Genomic DNA, 19,643 nt, shown 5'->3' with positions numbered 1-19,643 from the left:
TGTGCAACAGGTCCATCAGCATACATTATCTGTATTGAAGCTTATTGTTATCCACTAATTAGACCTTTTTCTTTTGCTAATCTTGGTTGGATACAGTGCCCTGACTATGACCTGTGCCAAAGAATTTCTGAACAACGTCAAGATGCTGAAACAGGACAGATATACCAAAAATATGAATGGGATCCTGTCAAAGAAGTTAAAATTAAAAAATCAGAAGAAGAGGAGGAAGAGGAAGAGGAAGAAGAAATTGAGGAACCAGAAGAAGAGGTGAGTTTTTTTTAATATTTGGGTGTAGTGTCCAATCATCTGTATGTATTTTATGAGATCTGAAATTACACCAAGTGGCCATTTCTTTTAGTGTTACTTATCATAACCAGTTGGTCTTTCATTTGCCTGCAGAATACCCTGAATATGAGATGGAATGGAGTGCATATTAGCTGGGAGTGAATCTCTACTCCATTTAGCTTGTGCTATCTTATTTCAGGGATAATTGATTGGCTGGAAGTCTGCTAATTGTGGAGGACATTGAATTCATGGCTATGTTCATATACTCCTTCGAGAACCTTTAAAACATTATGACATTGACAATTACATACTTGAAAATACCCAATTAAGGGCAGCACGGTGGTGCAGTGGGTAGCGCTGCCGCTTCGCAGTTAGGAGACCAGGGTTCGCTTCCTGGGTCCTCTCTGCGTGGAGTTTGCATGTTCTCCCCGTGTCTGCATGGGTTTCCTCTGGGTACTCCAGTTTCCTCCCAAAGTCCAAAGACATGCAGGTTAGGTGCATTGGCAATTCTAAATTGTGTGTGTGTGCCCTGTGGGTTTTTTTCCTGCCTTGCGCCCTGTGTTGGCTGGGATTGGCTTCAGCAGACCCCTGTGACCCTGTAGTTAGGATATAGCGGGTTGAATAATGGATGGATGGAAAATACCCAATTATGGATAGGCACACTGCTGTCATAACTGACTGGCAACAGTATTTAGGTATCCATGGCATTCAAGCATTACACTTCTCATTTTAAGGAATCCAAAGTGTGTCAGTAATACACACCCAACATTATTGTGCCATCAGTAATCTGCATTGTTGGAATGTCACAGGATAGATTTGATTGATCAGACCAGGTGATGATTTTTAAATGTACCATTGTTTATATTTCTTAGCCAAATCTTACGGTACATTCCTGTATTACGGTTTATTATACTTCAGTAGTAAGGTATTTTGCAAGGCGTTACATATTCATTGAAAAACAGATTCCTTTATCTTGTAGCTTAATGCTAGCCCAGAGAATCACACAACAAGACATTACGGGAAAGTGGAACTTTTTGAGACAAACACTTTAAGATAAAAACAAGCATCAACTTTATTATAAGGGAAAAAATATCTAGTACATCTGTAATATAAGCAAGGGTTTTAATTTTGGCTGGGGTTAGGTCATTTGTTTCTAGGTGACTTGGTTCAAAGACTGAATGATTTGGTGCATTCCAATATGAGCTGATTTGTGGGCTGCTTTTACTGTTTTCAAAAAACTACTTTAATTAATGATACAATTCTATATTTATTCACTTCCTCCCCCTCTTTCTTTCCATAGCCAGAATATTCTGTTAAGTTTCTGGTTACATAAGGGATGTTGTGCTTGCCCTTCAGCTATATTTGGCTTTGAAATTTGTTACAAAGGTAATCTTCCCAACCCTGGACAGGGCGTCTACATAATTTATTCATTTAGTATGTCTTACAATTATTTAGCCCATTTACCACATGTCCTCACAAATTTGTTTTAAGTAAAGAAGCTGCCTCACTCAGAAATGGCACTTTTTGAAAATTACATATATTTGATTATTGGATTATTAATTATTCTGCTTTAGTGTAAGGCTTTCATTGATTTTACTTTAATGAAATATGCTTTTGAGTTACTGCATTTTTGAGTTGGTGACTAATTAATTAATGCAGTATTAGCCACTGCATTGTGTGCTGAGAGAAGAATTAATTGCCACAGCATGAAACTGAATATACTAATGTAGGCAATATTTATTATTTATGTTTTAATATTTCATCATCTGTAGTGCTTAATATTTATTTTTTAACAGCTAGAAGACAAACCTGAGATTCAGAAGGACAAGCTGGTTAAACGGCCTGAAGATTCACCTGAAAATACAGAAAAAGCAGTTGCCCAATATAAAGACACCATGCTTAGACTATTGGAGGTATTGTCTATTTGCAGTGAGAGAAAAAAAGTTGTCATGTTTATCTTTGCTTAGGCTTCTCTGTGTATATTTGTGCTTGAGTCATGCTCACACCTCAAATACAGCTTCATTATTTTTTGATGTCAGTTATTGTGTAACATATTAAGTTTTCACTTCAGATACTGTCTGTCTATTATTTTAAATCCATGGCTCACACATACATTCTACTATATGAGTATAAGCAAAAAGTATTACACATATAAATACACACATACAAAAATATCTTACCATTCTGTAGGACATGATAAATGAAACAATGAGTTTAGTTAAACCAAGAGCAACAAGCACATTTTCAGAAACAGCTACTTGTTAACAATGTACACAATGGTGATTTTAGAAAATACTTTATTTTTCCCCAGGGGGCATGTTCTCTCTTAAATTCACTTCAGAACTGTTTAATATCTACAACAGAATTATGACAAACAAATTTGGAATATAAGTTTCTATATTTTAAGTTTCACAGATAGTTACATTTATACACATTGGTGAATGAAACACTGAATTCCAGCACTGTGGGATCTGACATTCAGTATATTATTTTATTTTTATAACTGGCAATTAAGTTTCACACATTTCAAGATCTTTTAAAGTAAAATATGAAAAAAAATGGGGGGATAATATGGAATTTTCTTTTTGTTTATATACTCTTTTATCTAACCATGGAGATATCTGTTGAATTCACATAAGCATTCCTTTAAGGCCAAATTTCACTTAAATGATGCCAAGGAGCATTAGTTGGTATGGTCTGATGTGTTGCCTAGCAATTAGGCGGAGCATATTTTTTTCAAAAATTAAAATTGGACTCACTGCCTCACATCTATTCATCCAGTTTATGAATGCTCCCATCCATTATAGAGACACAGAAAGCAAATGGTTATTCTGGGCATTATCAGGCATAAAACAGGAAACAGCCCCACGTGGGTCAGCAGTGCACTGCAGACCACACTAATATTAAGCAAATTTAAATTATTAAGTTAACATACATCATATTTTTGCACCTGTAGAAAACTCGTACTGACACAGTAAGCCCAGGTCATTCACATCCTTCATGAACTCCTATCACTCAGTTTTATTTGGGTTTCTTTACCTGTGAAATTTGATAGCTCCCACCCTCTGACTGTAAGTAGTGAGAAATATTTGTGAACTATTTGTGAGTTTGTGAGTCGGTACAGTATACATTGTTGAGGTCATTTAAGGGCTTCTGGACTTCTCACCCATTGCCCTCTAGTGTTTATAATGTTGCATTTTTTCCTCTCTTCAAAAATTTTAGCTAAATATACATTATTTGTTTATTCAGTTATTTTTGTTTTTATTTATACATGCATACCCATATTCATTGCAGGATTTTATGGGTGATCATGATCAACAGTGCTTGTTTGAATTAGATGGCAATAAGAGCCCCATGGATCTTTTTGAGGTAAGCCAACATTTGAAAAACCAAAAAAAGAATTTGTCCGTTATCATCATGAGTTTAGAGTACATAATAAATTTACCTTTGAGAATTTTGAAGACCTGGATTAGATCCATGCCTCACTTGTCCCCTCCTGGAAAGAGAAATATAGGCTGTCTCTCTCTCTCTCCCAATTAAACAAATGACACCAAAACATTACTGTATACCTGTTAATTTATTTATTGAGGATTTATTTATTGATTATATGTTTGTGTATGAAAAAATATGTAAATCTTTGCTCTTGACAACTGGTTTGACCTCTATATGCAGCAATAATTTCAACTTAATGTTTCTGGTAACTCTGGGGTTGGATGATATTCACCCTGAGTTCTTTAAGGCTCTAGATCTTGTTGGACTGTCTTTGCTGACATGCCTCTTCAACATTTTGTGGATGTTGGGGACTGTGTCTCTGGATTGGCAAGCTGGGATGGTGATTTAAGAAAGAGCAAGGATTCTGGAGGGTTCAAGGGATTATGCCCAACCAGTCTACGTATGTTTTGTGGACTTGGAAAAGGAATATGACTGTATACCTTTGGGTGTCCTGTGGAGGGTGCTTCAGGACTTTGGGGTACCAGGCCTGTTTGGTTTCTGCACAACTGGGGCGAAAGTTTGCTTTGCTTTGCCTAGCAAGACAGAGAAAAAAAATCACAATTAAGCAAGAAATATTTAGATGCTCCCTCCAAAGCTATAAGACACAAGGTTCCATCCCAGAGTCTTCCCAACTTAAATATGCATACATGACAGCAAGATAATTACCATGCAACAAGCATGGCCCCCACATTCTAACGCGGGCCCCTAGGCCAGGATCTCTGGCGGACCCTTCACCTAGGGTTAAGGAAAACGTGATACCCAATAGGATTTAAAATAAAATAAGCAAGGTTAATGATGAGAAAACGTAAGAAGTATTATGCACATTTATTGAATATATTTATAACGTAAAGATCCTAATGAAAAACTTACAATAGTATCAAAAATTATTGCAAAATCTGTTTTCTATCTTTCTTTGACGCAAAATTTTCAATGACCTCACTAAAATCAACATGTTTAGCTAAATCATTTTCGATACACAGAATTGCTAGATGACTAAGTCGTTTTTGACTAGTTGTACTTCTTTGCCATGTTGTTAATGAATTTGCCAATCTGCTAAACAATCTTTCTGCTGAAAAAACAGTAACTGGGACTGTACAAAACAATTTAATAGAGAGACAGATATTGGCAAATATACCTTGAAGTTTTTTGTCATAAATTGCGTTCAAAATTCTAATTGGGCTTTTTTCAGCACCAAAAACTGTCTTGTAAATACTTTTGAAGTGAAAGATTTCATCCAGGAAGTCATCTGACAGATCTTCTGCATATGCATGTACAAGTTTTGCAGCTCTTGCGGTGAGTTGACCATTGTCCAAGTTCTGAAAATTCAAAATGGGTAAGAATAATTAACATATGGCATCTGCTGCTTCAAATCTTGTCTTTAAATCGCTGATGATAAAATCCAATACTGGGAAAACTACCGAAATTTTGAAATCATATTCTGGTTCCTTCGAAGGTTTTCGGTTATTTGGAAACTGAGTTTGCACTGCTACCACCTCAGCAACTGCTTTCACCTCCTGAATAATACTTTCCCACAAGTTTTTCATGTACTCCGGCATTTTTGATATATTTTTCTAATGTATGGTTTCCTATAGGTTGTCGCAGGCCTCAATTTTCTTGCAAAAAGCCGCAAATTCAAAGTCTTTTTGAAAATGGCGGCAATTTTGAAAAAAATCTAAATTTTAACTTTAACTCTTTATATCTGCAGAAATAAGTTACGTAAATGTTTAATTTTTTTGTGTAATATTTCTTATTTAATTGTGTTTAAAACCATGTATAATTTGTTAAGTTTATTGTTTATAATATTTATAAATAAAGAATATATAAAACTATATGACACCGAATCAGGAATTAATATCAAAATTTTCGACCAGTGGAGAGGCCTATGTTTTATTTGGATTTGTAAAATGTCAAAGCGAGAAAGTTGTAAAAAAATGTATGTAGAATTTTTTTTATCTGAAACTTAATCCCCCCTGGCTAGAGCCCTGTCAGCATCCCCTTGTGGGGGCCATGGCAACAAGTGGAAGGAAGGGTAAAGAGGTGGGGCCAAAAGCCAGACCAAACAAAAACAACTTAAGTACATAAATATACATGAGGTGTGTGGAAAAATGTCAGCACTTCACTTTAAGCTTTTCTTTCTCTACTTCTTCTTGTTTTTGTGGCCTGTCACTCTCTATTATTCTCCCATTTCACTTTTTTGTTGGTTGAAGAGCTACCCTGTTTGGTCAGATTATCATTCTCAAGCTCTCTTTATCCAATTCTCTTTAGTGACACAATATGGGAAATCATTTCATTATCTCACAGGCCTCTTATATGAGAATGAGCAGCATTGGGGTATAGTAGCTAAGGAACTGAACTTTAAACCACAAGGCTGCTAGTTTAATTCCTTCCTCTGCCTCACTGCATGACCCTGAACAAGTCATTTAACTTACCTGTGCTACCCTGAAAAATACCTATAAATATATCACAAAATAATATAAATCTAAGTCACCTTGGTTAAAGACATTGGCCAAATAAGCAGTAGAATATTATAATATATGATTTCTTAGTTATAGACTAGTTTAAAACCTGAAACTTATGATCCTACATAAACAGCATCAGGTTACCATGAGCAGTTCATTCCATCCATCCATCCATCTTCTAACCCGCTGAATCCGAATACAGGGTCACGGGGGTCTGCTGGAGCCAATCCCAGCCAACACAGGGCACAAGGCAGGAACCAATCCAGGGCAGAGTGCCAACCCACCACAGGACACACACACAAACACACCCGCACACCAAGCACACACTAGGGCCAATTTAGAATCGCCAATCCACCTAACCTGCATGTCTTTGGATTGTGGGAGGAAACCGGAGCCGGAGGAAACCCACGCAGACACGGGAGAACATGCAAACTCCACGCAGGGAGGACCCGGGAAGCGAACCCGGGTCTCCTAACTGCGAGGCGGCAGCGCTACCACTGCGCCACCGTGCCGCCCAGCAGTTCATTCAACATGCATAATATAGTGTAAATGCTTATATTAACATAATAAAAATACTGGCCACATATGAACCCTGAAGTGGCAACAAATGTCAGAGACACATGGTGCACTGCTAATTTTGAAAAATGTCAAAACCAATACCATTAATTTTCTTCTTCAGTCATCTTGTAACTCAAGTACTGTGTATGAACAAACATACATATTTGTGATGTAACACATTATGTACTTATTATTACTTTTGTTCAAATTGGTAATCTGCATATTCCCACTGGACCATTTTACTTATTATTTATTTAAAAGAATCATGTAAATTACTTATAAGATTAAATTCATTTGATTCAGAAAGTGTTCAGACCCTTTCACTGGATAAATTTACCATTGTTGCATATCAGTCTACACTCAATAACCCAAAATGAAAGAGTGAAAACATGTATTTAGAAAGGTTTGAAACTTTATTAAAAATCAAAAACTGCAATTTCTCAATCATAGCATTTAGACCCCTTATTTCAGTACTTTATAGAAGTCCCTTTGGAAGCATTCACATTTCTAGGTGCAAGCAAAGAGTGGGATCTTGTTCGTGAGTGAGGGTAGAAGAGAGTTGGAGATCAACAGGTGTTTCAGAGCTGTAGTAGATAATGAAAGTCAATAAAAAGTGAAATATTCTATGTGAACATTGTTGGAAAAAACTACTTTTGCCCTGCACAAAGTAAATGTCTTAAAAAATATGCCAAATTCATAGCTTGTTAATATGTAATCTGGGGAAGGGTTATTAAGTGAGTTTTAAAGAATTCACCTTAAGTGTATGTAAACTTCTGACTTTAACTGTACATATTTCAATGCTCTGGTTTCTTCATAAGTCTACCAAATTTGCCATCCCACACCAGCATGTTCCTATTGGTTCCCTGTAGAGACAATGTAAGTAATTTTCTAAAATCTCTGGTAAATGTACCAGATTCACCAGCCATTTAGCATCTGTCATCTGCTGGGCATAACGAGTGGAGGGTGGTTGTGCATAAAGTGAATGACTGTTACAGAGAAACAGTTGGAATTTGTCACTCATTTCAAACAGTCATATCACCATCTTTCCTTGGGACAGGTGTCAGACTTGTGTTTAGAAACAACAGTTTATACTCAGAACACAAATAGACTTGAGCTGCTGGGACTTTCACTTACATGAGTCACAATGTATATTGCCATGTGTAATACTGCATTCAAGTTTCAGAAATTTAGAATCCAGGGCTTTTCTGTGTATTATTCAATATATAAAATCAAGATGGGATGGTACTTCAAGGACCCTTCCTGCCTGATAAAATGTACCTAATTCGGCATGTGCTCATGCATGAATTCATCATGTTTATTGAATATATCTTGGTCAGGACAAGTTCTTTCAAATGTACTGCAAAACAGCATCAATTCCAGTAGTTTTTTTATTATGGCAATACTATATCTCAGAAATACAAGTAGCTGAGCAAACCCACTTCTGTTCATTTATTCGTCTAACTGAAATGCATATTTTTCACTCTGCAAGACTCGCTCAATCAGCTGGCCTATAACATCTTGTCCCATGTCATCAGTACATCCGCAATATCCTCAGAATTCCTGTCTATGTCTTTTTTCTTACATTCCAGAATTTTATCTACTTCCAAATTTGACACTTTTGGAAAGCTACCTCCTGAATATTAATGATGTCCTGAGGTAATTTCTACCTGCCTGCCATTTCAGTTACAGACTATTTCCCGTATGAGCTCTGAGCCTACAGGTTTAAAGTCATTATCTAAATAATTCTAAAATAAAATCACACTAAAGTACAACACGCAAATATTATGAGTCGTATTTAGCATCCTGTAAAAGCACAATTTTCCAATAGTATTACACTATGGCTCAATAAACCCTCAAAAACAAGTGTTAGATCACATAAGAAGATGAGGAAAAGCCTACAAAAAATTAAGATACATCCAATCATAACAGCTAAGTACTAAAAGGTGAGTGTTTTTGCAAGGAAACACTTTAGTTTAGCCATCCATCCATTATCCAACCCGCTATATCCAAACACAGGGTCACGGGGGTCTGCTGGAGCCAATCCCAGCCAACACAGGGCGCAAGAAAGGAAACAAACCCTGGGCAGGGCACCAGCCCACCGCAGCACTTTAATTTAGGTAATGCAAAAACAAGGCCTTAACAAACACTTCATTGGGTCTTCATAGCACTTTCAAAGCATCAGCAAAGTGTTTATTCATCTCTGTAATGTAACCTACTAATTAAATTTCACTCTGGAGTGGTGTGAGGTGGCTTAACTTAGAGACATTTCTCTTGATATTACATATTTAGTGTAAGTCCTGTGAATCCTTCATATTAACAAGTCATTTACCATCATGTCAATATGCTACACTGAACAGATATGAATTACCTTACCAATCTACTGATGTTTTATAAGTTTTATGAAGACCAATAGAAGCCTTTGTTAAGATCTTCCTAAATTGAAGTGTTGCTATGTGTATTTTTATCAACAAATAAGTAGCACAGCATCATCTCTCATACTTTTAGTGCAATGATGGCATGCATCACTATTTTTTAGTTGTCACAAGGTAGCAACAGGTGCCATTAACAACAGCAAAATGATCATGATCAAATGAAAATGGCAGAACCTGTGCAAGAAAACAGTACACATAATAGTGGGGCATACATTTACATGTATAGATGCATGTAGATATAAAATACAAAACTTTAGATTGACAGAAGATACATAAAGATACACTGCTGATTCACTGTATGCTGTTACACTCATTACCACATACTATGTCATGAAGTGTTTCTTAAAGTTTTGCACATGCCCCCCAGATTGTGAACTACTGTTCATTATAAATTAAAATTAATTACAACTGTGAAGGATAATTAGTACAATAATAATTAATAATTGAAAAAGTGGCTTTAACTAATATTTATCATTTCAGTAATATTGTTTCTTTTTTTTGCAGTCAGTAATTTCACGACTGGAGTTCATGGGTCTCAAAAGAGCCGCTGTACCAAAAAGATTAATGCAATCAGAAGAAGAGGAAGAGTCAGATGAAATTGATACAGTAAGTAAAAAATATTGTAAACTGCTTTTAATATCTGAAAATCAGATAAATATAAAAATGTAAATTTCTGAGGTTGCATGGTATTAGAGATTTATTGTACCATACTGACATGCTAACTGGCAGTCACAAATTGCCCTGTGAAAAACTGACATCTTGTCCTGAGTTGCTCAACCCCTCTAGCCCTGATCTAGATTAAGTGTATATATTTGAAATGAAATGATCAATATGGTAAAGACATGATTTGCCAGTGTACTGAATCTGATCATCCAATGCAGGGTCACAGAGAGTTAAAGTCTATTATGGCCGCATTAGGTACAGGGCAGGAAGCAATATTGAAGGGGATGTCATTCCACTGGATTACACACAGAGACACAGACACACGCACACCCACGCGCACACACGCACACACACATATACAGTATATATTATAAACATAATGTCACAGAGGTAGGGCGTCATGGTGGCGCAGTGGGTAGCGCTGCTGCCTCGCAGTTAGGAGTCCCATGTTCGCTTCCCGGGTCCTCCCTGTGTGGAGTTTGCATATTCTCCCCTTGTCTGTGTGGATTTCCTCCAGGTGCTCTGGTTTCCTCCCACAGTCCAAAGATATGCATGTTAGGTGCATTGGCGATTCTAAATTGTCCCTAGTGAGTGTGTGTGTGTGTGCATGCCCTGCGGTGGGTTGGCACCCTGCCCGGGGTTTCTTTCCTGCCTTGCGCCCTGTGTTGGCTGGTATTGGCTCCAGCAGACCCCCATTATCTTGTAGTTAGGATATAGTGGGTTGGATAATGGATGGATGTCCCAGAGGTGTTCTATTGAATTTAGGTCAGGTGAGTGTGTTGGTCAGTCGGTGGTATCAATTCCTTCATTCTCCAGGAACTGCATGCCGGGTATTGTCGTGCACCAGGAGGAACCCAGGACCCACTGCACCAGCAGAGGGTCTGACAGTGGTTCCAAGGATTTCATCCCAATACCTAATGGCAGTCAAGGTGCCATTGTCTAGCCTTTAGAGGTCTGTTTGTCCCTCTATGGATATGCCTCACCATCACTGACCCACCAACAAACTGGTCAGGCTGAACGATGTTACAGGCAGCATAACATTTTCCATGGTTTCTGCAGAACCTTTCATGTTTGTTACATGTGCTCAGGGTGAACCTGCTGTCATCTGTGAAAAGCACAGGGCACCAGTGGTGGACCTACCAATTCTAGTATTCTATGGCAAATGCCAGTCGAGCTCCACAGTGTTGGGCATTGAGCACAGGGCCCTCTAGATGATGTCGGGCCCTCAGGCCACCCTCATGAAATCTGTTTCTGATTGTTTGGTCAGAGACATTCACACCAGTGCCCTGCTGAAGGTCATTTTGTAGGGTACTGGTAGTGGTCATCCTGTTCCTCCTTGTCCAAAGGAGCAGATATTGGTCCTGCTGATGGGTTAAGGACCTTCTACGGCCCTGTCCTCTCCTAGAGCAACTGCCTGTCTCCTGGAATCTCCTCCATGCCCTTGAAACTGCAGGGAGACACAGAAGACCTTCTGGCAATGGCACATATTGATGTGCCATCCTGGAGAAGTTGAACTACCAGTAGTGACACTAACCGTAGCCAAATGCAAAGCTAGTAAAAAAACAGAAAAGATGAGGAGGGAAAAATGTCAGTGGCCTCCACCTGTTAAACCATTCTTGTTATGGGGGTCGTCTCATTGTTGCCCTTGTAGTGCACCTGTTGTTAATTTCATTAACATGAAAGCAGCTGAAAGTGATTAACAACCCCCTCTGCTACTTAACTGATCAGATCAAAGTTGATGCGCTTGCTGCTTTGCTTGCTGAGCAGCTTTTTTTTTCTTTTTCTCCACCGTAGCAGCCCTCTTCTTCTCTTCTTTTGTCTGCATCTTGTCTGCGTTAAAACTGATTAAGTCAGTTTTTGTGTTGCAATTACTTAGTACGATTTCCTTCATTTTTCACTGAAACTGGCACTTAAGTCTTCAATCTTCCTAAAGAATCATTTAAGATATTAAGTGGTAGGGGAAGTGACAGTGAAGGTGGTAGGGATGAAAACGCGCCCGTATGCATGCGCCACACGGGACCCCCTGCTGCCCACTGCCGAGAGTTGATTCTAAGGGCAGCAGTAGCTCAGTCGGTAGAGCGGGTTGTCCAGCAATTGGAGGGTCGCAGGTTCGATCCTGGCTCCCGGCATGAGAATGCAGCTGTTGTGTCCTTGGGCAAGACACTTAACCTACCTTGCCTGCTGGTGGTGGTCGGAAGGATTGGTGGCACCAGTGTTCGGCAGCCTCACTTCTGTCAGTGTGCCCCAGGGCAGCTGTGGCTACATAGTAGCTTATCATCACCAGCGTATGAATGGGTGAATGACTGTTGTGTTGTAAAGCGCCTAGGGGGGTTCTTGAACTCTAGTTAGGCGCTATATCAAATACAGGCCATTTACCATTTTACAATAAAATAAAATGAAAATAAAACCAGTAATAATTCCAAAACTGTTCGCTTTTAATATAAAGCTGTAGTGCAAAGTTTCAGCGTATATGTGTACCAAATTTCAGGCTACAGGTTATTTGATTTTTGACCTTGACCTTGCTAGTTTGACCATTGACCTCGGAGGACAGCAGACGTCACGTAGTATATGTGTACCAAATTTCAGGTTAGTAGGTAAAACGGTTTGCGAGCTACAGGGGATTTAAAATCATGGACAGACAAACGAACAGCCATGGTAGAATCTTCTTATATAATACGCTACTATGGCTATTTGTCTGTCTGTCCAGGATTTTAAATCACCTGTAGCTCGCAAACCGTTTCACCTACTGACCTGAAATTTGGTACAAATATACTACGTGACATCTACTATCTGCTTTCAGGGTGATGATTTTTATTACCCTTTTTATTTTTATTTTATTATAGAATCAACTCTCTGCAGCACGCAGCAGGGCAGCCGTGCGGAGCATGTGTACGTGCATCGTTCTCATTCCCTACCACCTTCGCAATCACTTCCTCTACCTCTTTATAGCTTTAATCATTCTTGAGGCAGATTGTGGCACTTAAGTGAAAAATTAAGAAAAACGTACTAAGTAATTGCAACACAAAAACTAATTTAATCAGTTTTAATGCGAAAAGATGCCGACAAAAGAATATAAGAAGCGGGCCGCTAAGGTGGAGAAAAGAAGAGCACATCAACCTCTAAGCAAACGAATGCTAAACGTCCACAGAAAAAGAATATGAAAACTAGGAATGCTCAAGTCAAGTGTATTCACTGCACGTTATTGTGCAGCGTGCCATTACTGGTATTATATAAGAAGATATATATATATATATATATATATATATATATATATATATATATATATATATATATATATATATATATATATATATACTAGCAAAATACCAGTGCTTCGCAGCGGCAAAGTACTGCCATAAAATTTTTATTAAGAAGAAAAGTAAACCTTTTTAAACTGAGGGAAAATATATCAATAATTATTTGTTAAGGATCTCTTTGTATGCCACGTTGTCAGTTCGGCCCTGCGGTTGTAATATGACCAGGCTGTGCTCTGAGCATACTCTTGAGCATGTACAGTTGGCCAAGTGAAAAGCAATCTTGCCTCAAATCTCACAGCTTGGATTGCTGCTGTCATAATCGGTTTGAGTTTCATGGTTTGTTTCAATTACGTTAGTATTTGCAGGACTTCTTGTGTTGAAGTGACATTCGGCATCTGTCAAGCGTTGTAAGCATACAACCGGTTTCATCGATAACTTCGCATCCAGCTTGAGAGTTGAAACATTCATAAACATCAAAGTGTCCACTGCTAAAATCGTCACCTGTGAATCTAAGATGTTTAAGAGGCATTGGCGGTTGTCCAAAGGTGTAAAATATTTGGCCATTTCGGTACACTTGAAAGCAACAACCGAACAATTCAGCGGCAGCCATCAACTCACATGCAGAACCATAGGTGAAGGACTTAAGCATTTCACTCTTATAGTGCTCCTGTGTAGTGTAATTATCTCCTGTACCGTCATCAGTCCACACCTTGAACCTGTCCCAGTCATTCAGTACATAAGACACAATGATCCTCCAGATATCAAGAGTGAACCTGATATGGCCGTGCAATATGTAACACAGAGAATGGAAAAGGCAGGTGCCATCTCTGGGCATGGAAACCACTCGGTAAGTGACAGTTCTTTGATCGATGGTGATCACCTCGATTGACATGTTAATGGTGGTACGGTTGGAACGATAAAGGAAATGGGTGCCTGAACAATGTAAACTAAGTCTAGAATACCTATACAATAACTATAATCATAATAAGCAAACAATAAAAAGGCTGCAGTTATCAGCAGGGAGACGTGAATACCGTGGTGAAGCAAGAAAGGGAATGAAGAGACCGGAGCGATGGACGGCCTTATATAGGCAGGCAGCCAACAACGTGGGAGACGTGGGGATGGGGTCCCAACACTGCCTCACACGGTGACCGAGCTTTAGGCTATGGACGTATATATGTACGTAAGTAGGATTCAGTTAGCGTTGGGAACCCGCGTACCAAATTTCTTGAAGATGGGCCCATAGGTAACAAAGGCCGTTGGAAAGTTCAATATGGCGGCCAACAGTGGCGTCATACCACCGAAATAAGTACGTACATAGGTTTTGGTTAGCGCAGGGAAGCCGCCTACCAAATGTCATTAAGATGGGGCCATAAATAAGAAAGTTTAACATGGCAGACGCTGTCGACCGTTATGACCATTACGTGTAGAATTTCTAAATGAAACCTGCTTAACTTTTGTAAGTAACCTGTAAAAAATGAGCCTGCCAAATTTCAGCCTTCTACCTACACGGGAAGTTGGAGAATTAGTGATGAGTGAGTGAGTGAGTGAGTGAGGGCTTTGCCATTTATTAGTATAGATATATATGTATACCGTAAGGAATGCTATACAGACAAGATATTACACTTCACCAGCAACCACCCAGTATCTCATAAACAGAGCTGTGTTAAAACTCTATTCAGAAGAGTCCACACCCATTGTAATACGAAGGAGACAAAAATGAAGGAAAGACGCTATCTCTTCTGTCGTTTCACTTCAAATGGATACTCAAAAACATTCATTAATCGAAGACGCCAAAAAACTCTGCAAACAATTGACTTGAACCAGAACCCCCACCCCACTTGGTACTCACTTCCTTATCACCACAAGGTGATAGCAGCATGCATCCTGGCCAAGTCAGGCGTCAGAATAACACACAAACCCACAAACAATCTGCGCACCGTCCTCTTTAATGCTAAAAACAAGAAATCGACAGCAGAAACACAAAACACAGTTTATAGTATTCCATGCAGTTCTTGCCCAGCAGTATACATAAAACAAGCATCAAAAAGAATCACAACACGTATACATGAACATCACAACGCCGTCAGAAGAAAGGACTCACCATCACTGATCTATACGCATACTAAATCCACAGGACATACATTTAACTGGGATAATGTACAGGTAAGAATTAAGGCCAGTACTAAAAGTGCCAGAGAGCTGGCCAAATCTTGGCTATCAAATGAGAATGCCATCAACAGACATTTGGACATAAATCCAGCATATGCAAAATTAAGAAGAACATGTTCATAAGAAATAAAACTTTACAACCAATACCCCCTCCCCCCTAATAATAATAATAATTCATTGTGATATTAAATCAGTATTTGAGAGAGGCAAATAAGGTTCTAATTCATTGACTGTTGCTATATACAGTAGTTATTGCTGTCCCAGATTTAAAAAGTAGTCAAAATAAATATAAGAATTCTCCAGGATCCTTTTTCTTTAAGGTTGGTAGTAATTACAAACCCACAGATTAGTAGTAGTAGTATAAAATGGCAAATGTGCGTGGTTTGCTTTAATTTTATTATGTTTTAACAAAATGTTTTGCTGTCCAAGTTGTTATTATTTGTTGCTTTGCATTTTCAAGGATGAACTCTTAAGAACACTTACAGGCACAAATACAGTTGCTCCTGGATACCGATGGCGGAGGAGCCGGTGGAACACAAGCTGCCCTGTTGCTTTAAAAGAAGGCACTATAAAGTCTGGAAAGCAAGAATTTGCTGTTGGGTAAAAAAATAACTGTTATTTAATATTTTTTTAGCACAGTTAACTACAACCTTTTTCTTGGTAAAAAGTAAATCTGAAAACAAATTCATTTTGTAGTCCCATATGAAATGTACATTTACTTCCTAAATTGTTTTTGCATTTTTTAAGTAAATGCTTAAAGTGCTCTGTACATGCAAATTATGGACTGACACTCTGTTTTCTTTAATTACGATATACCGTATTATAGCAGTTCAATGATCATAATGTTAATTGATCAAGTTTTTGTCTTTTTTCTAATGAATTTTTTAATCATCATTGTGAAGTTCCATAAAAAGCCATCTGTTTGCTTTTTTAAATGTTATGGTTGAGTTGTAGCTGTTATTCATTAAAAACAGTGAATTGTTTTATGACAGTACTTACTTTAAAAGTTACTAAATACAATTATAATTGTGTTTTTGTCTGAAAACATACTAGTTTAATTACCTTCACCATTGGGAAATCATCTTTAGTGCTGATTTCAATCCACCTAGTATTAAGCATATTGTATTTTTGAATAAAATTTTTATGCAACTTTTTTGCTTATTAGCAATAGATATGATGGAGTTACCTAATCGGCCTAGTTTAGCATTTCTTGCAGCTTAACCCGCTTAGAGAGATATTCCTTTTTATTCATAGTAGTTGCTAATTAGCTCAGTTTTTATTTGTTGGGAATATTGAATGCTGCTTAGAAATTAGGTAAGACAGATGTACAGTGCCTAGCCTTGCCACCTCTTAACTCGAGTAAATCTGAGTTTGAATCCTGGGCTATTCACTGCCTGAAAGGCTATACAGTGCATATTCTGCTTTGGTTTTCCGAGTATTATCTCTGTGCACACTATTTTTATTTTTATCTTAGGCTGATGGTGGCTTCAAATTGGTCTGGTATAGTGTGTTTGTCTATATTTAGGAGTGTGTGGGCATGACCTGTAATAGCCTTGGTCTTGGTTCCTCCCTATAATCAATCCTGCCAGGTTAAGTGTTGGCTCTGTGACCCAGAAACTGAATTAAGTGGGTTTAGCAAATAGACCTATACCTAGAAGTTCCTTTTGAGCACTACTAAAAACATTAATATCACAGAAGATATGTGGTGCAATATAAAACCTAATGCAGTTTAACATGACATACTTCTTTCCAGGTTCATAGATAAAGTATACATGCTTTCTTCCCATGAAGCTATGATGAAATTTATTGAGAACCCAAGGCCTTACCTGCTTCCACCCATGCCTTATCCCCCTTGTCATGTAGCAGTGATGGGACCAAAAACTTCAGGAAAAACAACACTTAGTCAGCTCCTTGCTCAAAGATTTGATGCAAAGGTAGGAGATATTTTAATTTATGTTCACGTTCACATCCACACTGTGTCTTTTGTCTCTCGTTCACTCCCTCTCTCTCTGCCTTCCTCCCTGTCCAAGTGGCATCACTTTCTCTCATCAATGAGTTATTGAGTCTAGGGCTGCACTACAAAAAATCGTTGACTCAGATTTTTTATTGTCAACGCATCATAAACAGAACCTTCAATAGAGGCTCCAGTCACAAAGAACCACATTGGTTTTTGTCACTGCAATGCACTACATGAATGTCTGAGGGCAGTATCGTTTGTTTGCACACAGTCCTACCAATGAAGAAGAACCTCTGAGGAGAAGAAGAATGTAGAGGAAAATAAATGTGGTTGCAATAGCAAGTCAGATAGAGGAGGGGGAAAGAGATGGAAAAAATTGAGACAGAAACTTTCTAAAGTGTGGGAGCACTTCACCGAAAAAGAAAAAAAAGTTGAATGCAGATTATGCAACGGCATATTCTTTTCACGGCAGCACCACCGCGATGCATGAGCAACTGAAACAGAAGCATCCTGGAGCTTTGATGCCGCCGCCTCTTGAGAATTTATGTTGCCGCTGTAAGTTAGTTAGTTAGGGTCAGATCAGGAGGGGAAGGGAGAGTGTGAGTGAGACTGAGAAAATTAAAGTGAAAAAAACTAACTTTTACAAGTAACAAATTTATACCCGATCTGTTCATTTTCAAATAATATTGCATTAGTGCGATGATGTTTTCTGATTGGTACTATTCAGGTCATACAATGATTTCTTCACATGTCACATATATTTGTCTCTTTTTTTGTTTTCTCCGGTGCTGTGCACTGACACCAGAAGGCGTGAGCTTATTCAGTGCTAGCAGCAGCACTCAGGTGGCTGGTTGCTTGTGCTATTACAAGCATGACCTGGCGGCGATCAAAGCACATGTGCTGTGCAAGGCATGCACAGCGTCCACTGAAAAAAGAAGAACATTCATAGCTCAACTTGCAGAGGAACATTCTTTCCTCTGCATGTCCTGGAGTCCTTTGCAAGATCAGGGGTGAAAAAAAACACGGTCACTGATTACAACCGCAAGAAGGTACGCGAATGAATATGAATAATGTTGCATCCGTGCCACAATGTTTTCCGAAATGTACTATAACAACAACATTTATTTATATAGCACATTTTCATACAAAAAGTAGCTCAAAGTGCTTTATGTAATGAAGAAAAGAAAAATAAAAGATATAATAAGAAATTAAAATAAGACAACATTAGTTAACATAGAAAAGGAGTAAGCTCTGATGGCCAGGGTGGACAGAAAAAACAAAAAAAAAAAAAAAATCCAGACGGCTGGAGAAAAAAAAAATCTGCAGGGGTTCCAGGCCACGGGACCGCCCAGTCCCTCTGGGCATTCTACCTAACATAAATGAAATAGTACTCTTTGTAATTAGGGTTCTCACGGAGTCACTTGATATTGATGGTCATACAGACTTCTGGCTTTTAATCCATTCATCATTGTTGGAACATCATGGTGCTTTGAGTAGATGCGCCACCACCAAAAGGATACCAGAAAAGGAAACAGAAGAGAGAGTAGAGGTTAGTACGGATTTTAGAGCCACCGTGAATAGTTATTATAATGAGTTGGATATACTGAGTAACAGGATTTTGATTATAGCGAAGTTATGAGAAGGCCATGTTAAAGTAATGTGTTTTCAGCAGTGTTTTAAAGTGCTCTACTGTATTAGCCTGGCGAATTCCCATTGGCAGGCTATTCCAGATTTTAGGTGCATAGCAGCAGAAGGCCGCCTCACCACTTTGTTTTTGTTTTGTTTTGTTCTTGGAATTCTAAGGAAATACTCATTTGAGGATCTGAGGTTACGATTTGGAATATAAGGTGTCAGACATTCCGATATATAAGATGGGGCGAGATTATTTAAGGCTTTATAAACCATAAACAGAATTTTAAAGTCAATCCTGAATGACACAGGTAACCAGTGTAGTGATATCAAAACTGGAGAAATGTGTTTGGATTTTCTTTTCCTAGTTAGGATTCTAGCAGCTGCTTTCTGCACTAGTTGCAAACGATTTATGCCTTTTTTGGGTAGTCCTGAGAGGAGTGCATTACAGTAATCTAGACGACTGAAAACAAACGCGTGAACTAATTTCTCAGCATCTTTCAGTGATATAAGAGGTCTAACTTTACTTATGTTTCTTAAGTGAAAAAATGCTGTCCTAGTGATCTGATTAATATACGATTTAAAATTCAGATTACAGTCAACAATTACCCCTAAGCTTTTTACCTCCGTCTTGACTTTTAATCCTAATGTATCCAGTTTATTTCTAATAGCCTCATTTTATCCATTATTGCCAATCACTAAGATTTCAGTTTTCTCTTTATTTAACTTGAGAAAGTTA

General features: G+C 38.3%; 1 protein-coding gene across 2 annotated transcripts in view; it reads left to right on the top strand.

The window, feature by feature from the left end:
- ak9 (adenylate kinase 9) overlaps window positions 1-19,643 on the top strand; it is a 115,875-nt gene that overhangs the window by 10,349 nt on the left and 85,883 nt on the right. The window contains exons 7-12 of one of the 2 annotated variants that reach the window (XM_039747910.1): window positions 97-267; window positions 2,082-2,198; window positions 3,580-3,654; window positions 9,731-9,832; window positions 15,779-15,918; window positions 17,072-17,252. In XM_039747910.1, the coding sequence (XP_039603844.1) occupies window positions 97-267; window positions 2,082-2,198; window positions 3,580-3,654; window positions 9,731-9,832; window positions 15,779-15,918; window positions 17,072-17,252 (786 nt within the window). The remainder of the gene's footprint in view (window positions 1-96; window positions 268-2,081; window positions 2,199-3,579; window positions 3,655-9,730; window positions 9,833-15,778; window positions 15,919-17,071; window positions 17,253-19,643) is intronic. The other variant, XM_039747912.1, reaches the window with a different exon arrangement.

Source organism: Polypterus senegalus, chromosome 3 (assembly GCF_016835505.1).
Source record: "Polypterus senegalus isolate Bchr_013 chromosome 3, ASM1683550v1, whole genome shotgun sequence".
Classification (NCBI taxonomy): Eukaryota; Metazoa; Chordata; class Cladistia; order Polypteriformes; family Polypteridae; genus Polypterus; species Polypterus senegalus.
Note: the sequence above shows the minus strand (reverse complement) of the source record. Positions and strands in the feature narration are given on the sequence as shown.